At 33.7% G+C, this 12361-nt stretch overlaps 2 protein-coding genes across 5 annotated transcripts in view; both read left to right on the forward strand.

Annotated features, from left to right (window-relative positions):
• The first annotated feature begins 4441 nt into the window (after positions 1–4441).
• LOC139781065 (uncharacterized) lies at positions 4442–6638 on the forward strand. Its single transcript, XM_071719881.1, has 2 exons — positions 4442–4504; positions 5877–6638. Exons 1-2 carry the CDS (start codon positions 4442–4444, stop codon positions 6291–6293), a joined length of 480 nt encoding a protein of 159 aa, XP_071575982.1. The 3' UTR covers positions 6294–6638.
• Positions 6639–9738: 3100 nt separating this feature from the next.
• The window catches only part of Dopecr (G-protein coupled receptor DopEcR), a 28648-nt gene continuing 26025 nt past the window's right edge, over positions 9739–12361 (forward strand). For all 4 annotated transcript variants that reach the window (XM_071719878.1, XM_071719879.1, XM_071719877.1 and 1 more), the window contains exon 1: positions 9739–10091. The gene's annotated coding sequence lies outside the window, so the exon portion shown is untranslated. The remainder of the gene's footprint in view (positions 10092–12361) is intronic.

Raw genomic sequence — 12361 nt, forward strand, 5'->3', positions numbered from 1 at the left:
CTCACGGCGATCGCAAAAGTATCTTTCTTTTCATGCGTATACGTTGTTCTTTTCTCGGTGCGTACGATAAGCCTCGTTATCGAGATATCGTAGACGTTCTCTCATGTGTTATCGTTCACCCGCTTTATTTTGCCGATAATTTGTCGGCAGTCCGACCGGTTCGTCCTCACAATCAATTACAGGCTCATCGAAATGCGCGCAAGTAATCACGATGTTGGTAAACGATTAGTTATTTCCATAATTTGCTTTAGGCTGCACTCCAAGTTACGACTGAATCTCCACATGATCGTTATCTAAAAATTACTTGGAATTTTATCACAAATACTAATTTTATAAATTAATTTTTGAAATTTACTTAATTGAGATTTTTCATTGTAAAAGATCTCCAAGAGATCTGCATCGTTGAAATTTATTGTTCGCCCAGCTTTCTGTTGTTTTCGTCTTTGCGATTGGATTATATGTTTATAAGAAAAGCACTCTGCTGAAATGAATAAGCGCGCGCATCTCAGCAATATCTTTCATAAAGTACAGAAAATTTCACTCTGTAGAGAGAAATAATATTATTGTAAATTGCTAAAATCACAACAACATCATAAATCTTGTCTTGAGAGAAAACTTCAAAACATACCCGGGAATTAACCATATGATAGTAAGTTGATGTGATAATATAATAATAAATTGAAGCTTATGTGATAATATTGATATGAAAGTTGATATGAAAGACAATAAACTGATTGATTATATGACAATAAGAGATTTAATCATGTAACAATAAGTTATTACCCGTGCTTGTGTGCTGTTGTGTTATAGAAGATTAATGAGAAACTGTATATATACAATATATTCTCATTTCAGTCTAATAAATTTAGCAATGACAAGAATATGAGCTTAGAACAATTGTTATAAAATTGCAATAAAATAAAAAAACTCAAATAACTTTTCTTTATTTCTTTCTGTCTTGATAAAAAGTCAAAATTAAAATTTATAGTTTGTTTTCTATAGTTGTTATCTATGTGGAATTGGTTTGTGGAATTAATTTTCTATAAATCTCCTTCTATCATATTTATAATGTTCTGCAATTAATTTACGTTACCAATTATATCGATGCAATCTTCGAATGCAAATTTTACAAGGAATAATTTCGCGAATCATAATCTTTATATCTCGAGGCACGTATATCAATAATAGATGATCGATTAGTAACAAAGCGCAGCTTCCGTCGTGAAAGCAAACTATCGAAGGAGTTAATCAAACACCAATTATATATTGAACGTAAAATGTAATAAATTGCTTTATTTTCACATATAAATAAATATAATTAGTATTCAATATACATCACATTGATATTTTATTTATCTTAATGCTCAAAGATATTTGCAATTTATTGCATTCTATGCGTTCCATAATTGTGAACGGAAGAGTAAAGTACAGATTAATTATAATTAACTATGTTTTAAGGTGCACGAATACTGCTCAATACGGCATATTTCAATATTGTTCGCTATTTGTCAAGGCGACATCAATCATTTTCCTGATATATGATACTGACACAATGTGATGTTCCAATATGCAGTTTCTAATACTTTTTAATTTCTGTACACCCGATGCATGACGCAAACACGAACACATACATCAGACTCAGGTCACGTATCCAGGTTTTGACCTACTGACACGATCCAGTGACGTCACGGGAGACGGGAGAGCAGAAGGACGACAAAAGGGTGGCAAGGCTGGAGTAAGTGGAGCTTCAATTTGACGAAGGAAATTTCCTCGGTACGCTCAAGTGATAGGGATAATGCAAAAACAAAGGATGTAAATGTTCACTGCAAATTATGTAGGACAAGAAAATTTTTATGTGAGCATTTTTACTTAATATATTTAAATAATTTAATTCAATTGTAAAATAAACCGTAAATCCTTTAGTGCCATTTTTAATTTCTTTAATGCCACTTTTAAGTAATATAATCTATCTTCAATTTTTTAAACTTGTACACCTTAAAATCCATATTTACATATTTAACGCAGAAAAAAACTTTTGAGAAATGAAAGAAATATAGAATTGAAGAAACTGACATTAATCCATGTGGTTTGTAAATGTCATTAATTACGTAATAAGAGCTACTTTGGGTGCGTTCCACTTAACGCTCGCAACGCTCGTGGAATTATTTCATCCTTGTTGTTTATCAAATGTTAAACAAGGACAAAATGATGCTCGCGAGCGTTGCGGGCGTTAAGTGAAACGCACTCTTTATAATCTGTAAAGGAATCTTATAAGACATTATGGTTTTCACTCATGTATTTTGCAAACAAATACGTTTATCGAAAAGAGTAGTTTTAATTTAAAAAAAACATAAAGTATTTATTTTTTGTAATATAAATTTTTCGTACAATATCTACAGTATTTATTTTTTCTTTATCGTTTAATGCGATTGATTAAATTATTCTGAAAAGAGAAATTATATATCATCATCGGAATTCTGTATTTAGAAGGTTTCTATGCAAAAATAGGATATGTGGTTTATATCACATTGTTGATATAAGTCATTACGCATTAATAATTGTGAAAAGTTAAAATCCTCAAACGAAATTTCGCTATATTCCACTCGTGTCACGATCGACTAATCGCCACGCTTGTTAGCTAACGTCAGACAATCGTCCAAGAGCGGCGCCATCCTTTGTCTAAATTCTCGCGCTCTTCCGCTTCGCTTCATATGTTATTTTACAACATTTTGTAGCCTGTTTACTTGTGTTTTTGATAGAATTTTTCCGCGTAAGCAAAATCACCGAATTCGCCGCGATCTCTTCCCCAAAGGAAACCGACGGAAAGCTCAAAACCGAAAGATGTGATAGATCATCGTGACGGAAAGTCTCCATCATTCAAGAGCCGTCGGGGTCGGATCGGTGACAGCTTCCTGGTTAGGCTCATCGTCGTTCAGGCATCCTCATTCATTTTGATAACTGGCGACGACCCTGTCCCCGTCGTCGGACTGTCATCACGACGCGACGAACGAATGTGAGAGTCACTGCATCAGCAGTGAATGCGAATCTTTGGGGTGGAGATCGAAGAGATACATCAGGTGGAAGATTTAAACTAATCGTAGACATCAAAGTACGTGTTAACTGTATATCATTGACACATGATTAAATTATTATTAAATCAATTATATAATTAAGAATTTCCTAGTACTTGCATATATGTATTTATTATTATCATTTTAAAATATATTAAAGAGATAAAATATTTATTACATAAGATTTATATTATTAACTACTTCTCCTTTCTTAGATTCTTTATATTATTTGAAGTATTAAATTTTATTTTTTTTAAATATCAAAATCGTTATTCTCCGGATTATAAACACGCTATTAAAACTCTGGAAATAAAGTTTAAAAATAGATACGTAAACAACAAAATCTTATTTTTTAGTTCGTTTAATTTAATAGAAATATTTAAAAACATAAGTTAATGAATTTTTAATTTTTTTTTTACATAATTATTTGAAGAGAAAATAATTAAAATTAAGGGAAAAAAATGAAACACTTTATATTTTCGTCCAAATTGTATATGACATGGCAGAAACATTTCACAGTAGAGAAGCACATTCACTACTACATGCGCAACGTATAAACGCGGATCACATGTCCTTCCGGTTCAGTAAGCGCTTCCTCGAAATGTCTCTTCACATAAACCACCTCCGCATATTTTAACGAACAATTTATAAGATTTATGTTACGTATTTGCAAGCAGAATATCGTATTTCCTATCTGTCTCGCGGAAACGCATGACTCACCTTGACATCATAGCGGAATATCTATATTTCTTCGGCAGCACTTGACTTTACCCTTGCAATTTTTTCATCGATTTTTCTGATGCGTCAGACATTGTGGATTTTTCTGCTGTACAGCTTAAATGTGTAACATGTCAACATACACGTCTACCTTCTGCTAATTCTGTGCTCTTCCGCTCCAGAACTGACCGAAACACGAAACACTATGTTTCAGTACCATTTATTTTATCGTCAAGAAATTTTTCCCTCACCCTTCCGTTCGTATAAGGCTCGTGTTTCGTATTCGATAAGAATTGAATCTTTACTTTTGTATTTATTTGAACCGCTACAGTCGGCATTATAACTGTGTTAAATTATTGATTTATATCGATTTACGTATTACCAATGTTTCATTTCTCTTTCTCCTTCCTTCTAGAATAAATATGTACCTGTCGATACTTACATTTGCTTCCTGAGCGACATTAATTCTAATTTGTTTCTCTTGCGCTCTTTTACTTTAACAGTTTAACTGCATCTCTCAACTGTCGAAATACAGAAAGTACGGTGATCAGTTGAAGATAATTTAAAATCAATTTAATTTTGCAGATCATATTATTTTTATTGATTTCAGATTTCATCGCCATCTTTTGCGAATCAGCGTTCACGGCAATTCTATGTTTCGGATAGTCGACCCACCCCCCAATTTCAGGCAGAGCGCCAGCGAGTGGATCTATAAGGTCAGTCCTGACAGTAAAAACGTGCGGTCAATGTAAAATTTACCCCGGAGGTCTCTGCCAAATGGGTCACTCCGGTGAAAAGAAGAGAGAGAGCGAAGGTTACGACGACGACGGAGATGTCGCGGAGCCATAAAAGTCGAAACGCTGTCCAACACGAGTGAACGTGTTCGAGACGTAGTGGCTCTAAGCGAATTACCTGAGATCCACACGTGGATCTCAAGGTGCACAACCTTGAAAAGCTACGATAGCCGTGAGATCGATCGTCCGGCCGCACGATGGTTTCTCGTGCGATCTTGAAACTAGTATCAATAAGAAGTCGCACAAATCACCTGTCGACTTCAAAATGTCGCGACATTATTTTATCAACGACTTATCCACAGACAATTTTCCTTTTCATTATAAGATATTATATAAGATATTATTAATAAGTGATTGCATAAAACTTTATACTTTGATTTAAATGAAAATATAAATGTGTTAGTTGGAATGCACATTGTAGCAATTATCACATCGTAGCAATTAATAATATCTCAACCATTCGTGAACTTCGTTGTGGTTTAAAATAACTTTTGACTTCAAATTTATGATATGACATCGCATGTTGATCGTCACTTCTGCTCTAGATTTATACCGCGCGCGTGCTACCATTTAATAGATTCATCGCCGTTATTTTTCAGGTCTATGATGTGCTACAGAAAAGCCTTTTATATAAAATCAATGTTTTTATTTTTAACGTGATTATTACATTATATAATTGTGCGAAATATCATATTGCAAGTAATACAAAATAAACATTAGTTGTTGCAGAAGAATTCTTTACTTTTTTATTAATAATAGCTTGATAAGATCAGTTTTACGTCGAAACAAATTGTTATTAGATTGGTTAATTATATTCGTTAAATAATTATTTTAATATAATGTTTTTAAATAATAAAAATAATAGTTTTTAATCACTATAAAATCATTAAAATTACTATTAATCTTATCGTTGAAAACTTATTATGTTCTCCTATTTACGCATGAATTGTGGTTATATAATTCAATTTTGTGAATTTATCCTAAGGAAATTAATTAGTGAGATGCGATTTTAAAGTCTTTAGACTTTAATAAGTCCCACTTGACTCATTAATTTCCTCAAAAAAAGAAAGTACTTTAGTAAAAAATCATGAGACACTTGTTAATTAATTAATTTTCTGAATATCAATTAATTTTTCCCATTACTTTAATAAAACAAAGGAAAAGTTATTAATGACGCAATACCACTTTACAATAATCTATTTTGATAATGTATTTTAAAATTATATTGGATTATTCCAATTTCTTTGATTATTTCAGTGTTAAACAATTTTGACATTTACTTATTTGCCCTTAGATGTTGTTTCTCTGGTCGAGGGAGCCAACCCCGGATCCCAGAGCCGGTCCATGGTTCGCCTGGTTTGCGACGGCTGTTCTGTTGTGGCGTTGTCGACGTCGCATCACCAGAGCGATTTTGGGAATCTCGCCGCTGAGGTTGCTAAAGAGACGCGCCGCCGGTCTAGCAATCAATCAAAAGATGATGCTGAAGCAGCAGAAGAGACACAGCCTGGCCCAGCTAAACAAGCATAAGGCTGCCGGCATACGGCGAGCAAAGCGTTTGTGCACCGGCGACGGTCCGCACGTGTCCGGCAGTATGTCCATGATACAAGCCGGACCACAGATCCACTACAGAGTCACCAGGAGCGGCAGAATTTACGGCAAATACCCGAATAAGACCGCCATTCCAAACGGCAGCATCGAAGAAGGCCATTGACATCATGTTAAAATTGTCAAACTCTCAGCTACTGTCTTTGTCCCTGTATAAATCCCGTGATCGTCATTGTCGTCGTGTAGTCGACATAATTTCATACTCTTTGAAAAGAAATAATCGTTCAAATATATGCTTCATATAATATTCTTCTTTTTTGCATAATTTTTTTTTTATGAAAAAGGCATTAAATTCCTTTTAAATATTGTTTATACAAAAGAGAAACGTGCATTATGGTAATTTTTCCGCGCTTTTTAAGAATCGAATAGTAGAATTATTGCTAATTTATCATTTTGCACATATTCCACAAGGTTTAAGATCAACACCAAAACTTGGTTTAACTATATCCGCTATTTTTGTTATTGCACGAAATGTAATAATATAACGCAATTATATAACGCAAATGTATGTTTCGTGCAAAAGTAAATAATTGCGATATCTTGTTTAATATATATGTTCAAGAAGTATTTTCTTTGATATTCAAAGAAATCTCTCCATAAAAAAATCTTATTTCGTCCATTTTTACGTCCTTGACATAATTTGCATATACAAAGTGCAAGACCTTGTAAAGAGGTCATCATGCCGCTTAACGTTTTGGATTTCTAACTGCGTTCATCTCTTTTGTAGACCAACCACGAATCAATAAGAGCTGGTTGCGTTTAGGGCGCCTAGTGCGTTTATACAGAGTGTCCCAGTTTTTCCAGATGCTTCCTTTCAATTACGGATATTTTAATCAATATAGATATATATTTTTTTAAATATTAAGGAATCAATAGTTTAAAAACTCTAGTGATTAAAAATTTATAAATTTTTACACATTAATATTTCATGCACTGATATTTATATATTTCTTTTTTTACTTTTAGGAAAAAAGTTGCGCTTTTAATGTAATCTAGTTTCTATATTCTACAAAAGTTTAAACAAACAAATTTTAACTGAGACATATCTCTTCGCTTGCACATTTAACTTAAATTTAAATTTTTTAATTCGTCCAATTGGAATGATGGAACGTCTAAAAACGTCTTTCCCTAAGCTGTCTCGCAAGCGATGTTTCGCGGAAAAGCGCTCGTTGGCACAGCCCAAGTAACAATGAAATGCTGCAGAACTTTCGTATCAGAGATGTGCCAATTTGAGCGGCACAATGCCCGCGGTTTCAGAATGAGCAAACGTATGGAACGTGTGCGTCGTCGAACAGAATGGTACGTAACTATGCCAAATTTAATCATTCAGTAGCAGGGCTACGTCACTGACATCGGGGCTGTACTCGTTGCGTGTTGCTGTTCTAAACATTCAGCAGGATATTTGTAACCTAATTTAATTGTATTAAATTCTTCAGATATACCTTTCCTTCTCTATGTATAAAAATATATCGTATCTTTCTCTTTAATTATAATTTTCTAAATTTTAGAAGTTTGTATATTTATATATAACATAAAGTATATAAAAGTACACATTGCATACAGCTAAATAGAGTCTCTCATATTATTTTAAATTATTTTAAAAAACTCTTTATTACTATATTGATTTCTTTCTTTACGTACCACGGTATTAAACCACGCTTTATCCTCTTCTAAAAAGGAGATGTGAAGTTTATTGTTGTCGCTTTTCCGCGATGCCGATTGGTTCTCTTGCTGCGCTTACTTCATTTGCAGCTGTCATTGTATATTTTGACAGTTGTGTGTATCAAGGAGTTAATAGTGTAATAGTAATAGCATAATGTTAAAGCTAAATAGCGCGCGCGAAGCGCGCGTCTGTGGTGCTAGTAATATTAAAACATAACTGCAATAATAATTATTTTGGTATCTTGATACATATTCATGAAAAAAAAATTCTTTATTACGTATTCGAGTTTCAATCAATAAGTGGGAAGCAAATAAATATAGCAGACTATTTTTACTCCATAATTTACATTCGAGCAAATTAACCATTCAAATCGTATAAAAAAGAAACAAATAAGCTAAAATTATCGCAAAGATGGCGACATTAACATGTGACACGTCCAGGCCTTCCTATTTTTAAATAATTATAACGTGGCACCGAATTAAATTCTAATGAACTGCCTAAATACCTAATTTAAATTTCTATTTGATATAATTAACAGTGTACGTAGTCATCTCATAAGTACGGCCAGCGATTTTCTGGCTTTAATCAAAAGAGTATACGAATAAATTACGAGGAGACTTCATTAACGTGTTTAATGATAGTCGATGGAGGGACAACTTGTCTTAAATAGACAAATATTCAAACTAGATTAACAGCAGCTTGTTGACTTGTAATAAGACTATAATTTTTTAATTAAAAATTTTAAAGAAGATCTTATTGAAAATAATCGTATTAAATAATTGTAGAAATTGTTTAAAATATGTTGTAATTCATTATTTTGATTTTGTTATTTAATGTAGATTTAAAAGCCATTTCTCTTTATTTAGACTAATATTCAGCTTTTAATTATAACTATAATATAAAATGATAATAGGTATATTTAATTATATATATCTAACATCTTACTATAGTATCAAATTTTTATTAGAACATTTGACACTTGCAGTTTAATATAACATCTGAAATTAATAAAATTGTTAATTATATATTTTTTATCGTAGAATAAAATGAAATAAGATTTAATTATATTAACGTTCTAGGTTACTAACGTCCTAGTCAACTAACTCCAACTTAACTTTGTTATATATATTATTTAGACTAGATCCATAAATAGAGAAAGAGGATTTAGTCAACTATAGTCAGCATAAACTGACTATAGCTGATGCGTGAGTCGCACCGATCGTCTAAGTTACCAAGTGTATCGATTCTCTGTCCATATACCTACATCTATTTGCCTTGGAATAGACATAGCTACGGAAAATCGACTATATACAAAAATTTTTATTAACATCGTACCAGTTGGCACTATAAAGCAAAATAAAAATTATTTAATGATAAATTACAATATCACATATATATAATTTCTATGTCCAAGCCAATTATAGTTCTAATAGCAAGATTCTTGGGATAAGAAATCTGTCTGTAGAAAAATATAACTACTAATAGGTCTGAGATATTTTATATTATAATTTTTTTAATATTCCAGAAATCATCCATAAATTTCATAAATCTTTAAAATGCGACAGAGCGGAAACATTAAGGCGGCGAAGTAGCAAAATCGATAAGAAGGGATTATGACATATTTGATCGAAAACTGAAAGTATCAATCCAATAATTACCGACTGCGTTTAATAACCCCGCCGAAATCGCCGTGCTCGTGCAACGGCGAGGGTGCAAGCGGACTCGCCGCGCGCGACGACGACGTTCGCGCGGGGCATTGCGACAGCAGGGTCGCAGCCTCGAATGCGCCACGAAAATGCCCGGGTGGGAAAGGGTGGATCGGGGGCGGCGCGCAAGCGTCGTCGCCGTCGTATCGACGCTTCGACGCCCGGGCCGAGGGAGAGAAACGGATTTCTCTGCCAGTAGTGGTAGAAGTCCCTGTCGGGGTCGAGCGAGAGTGCGAACATGTGCGCGTGTGCATAAGCGGTGTGCTTTCGCGAATGCATCTCGAGTAACATCTCTGCGTAGCGCGAAAAGAAATATGTGAGACATTGAGGCGACATCGTGTGATATAGGAAACAACGACGACGAGAACGACGACGGACGTAGAGGACGACGCGTTATCAGCGTCTTGACTGTCGCCACTGATTTGGCCAGGGTTCGCGGAGAAAAGTGGCGCGAGAGGGTGGACGGGAGTGTAGGAGATTGTGAGAGGCACCGGCGAGAGCTGCTGGTGCACACAATCAGGATGCGACCGAGGAGGTATGTGTGTGGGGCGTCGATCGAATCTGGTCAATGGTAACGGTGAATAGCGGCGTTGCAAATAAGCCTGAAATTTAGGATGCCGCTGGACCACTATATGTCATCTTTGCTTTACTCAATTATATTGGGATTCGAGAGATATTCTGATACGTGGTTATTGTGTCGTTTCAATTCGTTACTTTTTATTCAGATTCTCCTATCACCGCGCGCGACAGTTTCCAATTGATTGATGATTCGGAAACTGCGAGTTAGAAAGGCAAGCTAGGGAATATGTAAAATTTGGTTTCTGTATCTAATACCTCCCAGTAATCGAGTCCTTTGTATCTCAGCAACGAAGGGAAACCTTGCGCAATCATGTACGCAGTCGGTTGGAGCAAGCGTATTCCATTAATGTTTCATGAAGATGATTACCTTAAGATGTGTAGAATGTGTAGAGTTCTTGAAGTTTTTGATGTTTTTCAGTCGGATCTTCCATTATGTGCTAATTCTCATATATCTTTCTCTTTCACCCTACGATCCCTAACTTTATCATGTTTCATTTTTTACTAATAATTTTGATTAATTAGTATTATTTAACATTAAATTCGATATAATAAAACTAATAATAATTTTACATAACTGCGTATAACAATGTTAATTAAATGGTATTTGCGTTAGTCCAAATATAATGACTCTTAATTAAAATAAAGTAAACTAATTAAATAAAATAAATCTCTGACACTTTTTTAACTACTATAAAATCGGAAAACATGAAATATCATGCAAAAATAGTCACTTATCAGAATATCGTTGAAACCATTTATTCGCAAAAGAATTTACTTTCTTATATTTCCATTCTTTTTGTTTAGTTATTGCAAAATTGCTACAAAAGTTACTAATAAAATACACGCAGAAGACATTAAAATTTCATGTTGCGAGTCAAGCACGCGGCTGTATCGCCCTGAAAATCTACGATGTGCATTGACTCGCGCGCGTCCGTCGCGCTCGTAGATCACCTCTTATCATGACACATGCGCATGGTTGGGCAAATATTCGGTTAACTAAACAAAAGGGAGTAGCTGCTTGGACATGGTTGTTCGTCACCGTGCATTCTGATATAAGAGCGTTCTCGCTCGGGCGATAATTGAAGAGCTCCGCCGGGAAAAGCGGTTGCTCCATGTTTTCTTTTTTGTCAGCCGCAATGAGACCATGTCGTTGATTGCCGTCGGATATGAGAATAGATAAAAATAGCAACGGTTCGAACCCGCGAGGCTGTGTTCGACTCAGCCCTTTCATCCTTTGTGTAATCTCTCGTACGGCTACATATTGGAAATTTAATTAAATTAGAAAATTAAATTAAAGATTAAATTTGAGATTCAATTGAATTAAGTTAATTGTATCAGATTCCAATATTTGTTCATCAAGAGAAAGGTCTAAATTTTTTAACAGGATATTATTGAATAATTTATAGATAATTTAGGAATTCTTTCAGAATCTTTGGATTTACTGGATCTGAGACCAGAATTTTTGTTGATCACGAACAAAATGATTGAAAACAATAATTTCTACTCCTCTTTTTTTCCTTATTTATCCGATTTATTGTGTTCTATATTTTATTGCATTACTCTGTTTATAAATTTAATGCTTAAAAATTATTCAAAAGTGGCAAAATTAAACATAAACGTCATAAAAAAAATAATTGAAAATTGATGTGCATTTTATTTGATGTATTCGAACAGATACAAAATAAATCCTGAAAGAAAGTAAAACTGTTAAAATCTTTTCTAGCTTGAATATTCAATATCGTGATATTCAAAAAGGGAACTAATGGATGTATAATTATATACACTGTCTGTCTGGCTGTCGCAGGCTCGTACACTTGGCACGAGACACTACCGTGTCTCTTGATACGGCGATTAAATATGATAAAATCTTGCTGATTATATCGAAGAACAATATAGATACAAAGATGAATTATGATTATTAACATAATAGGATGTCAATAATTTTGATAAAATATATCAAGATTATATTTTTAATTTTGAAATAGATAAATTAAATGTTGATTTTTATGATATTTTGTTAATATGCAATTAATATAGTAATTATAATCTTCTCAATCTTTTGCAGTCATAATAGACACTTGTAACTCTTTTTAAAATAAATTTTTTATCGAATTAGCTTTGTCTTGGCTATATCAATAGCATAGTAAAAGCATTAATTTATTTATGACATAAAAAATAAATTAACTAAAATTATTATACAGATAATGCCAGAGTTCGTCACAGTGC

This window comes from Temnothorax nylanderi, unplaced genomic scaffold (assembly GCF_030848795.1).
Source record: "Temnothorax nylanderi isolate EJ_2023f unplaced genomic scaffold, tnyl_v1.0 TNYL_tig0313_pilon, whole genome shotgun sequence".
In the NCBI taxonomy this organism is placed as follows: domain Eukaryota; kingdom Metazoa; phylum Arthropoda; class Insecta; order Hymenoptera; family Formicidae; genus Temnothorax; species Temnothorax nylanderi.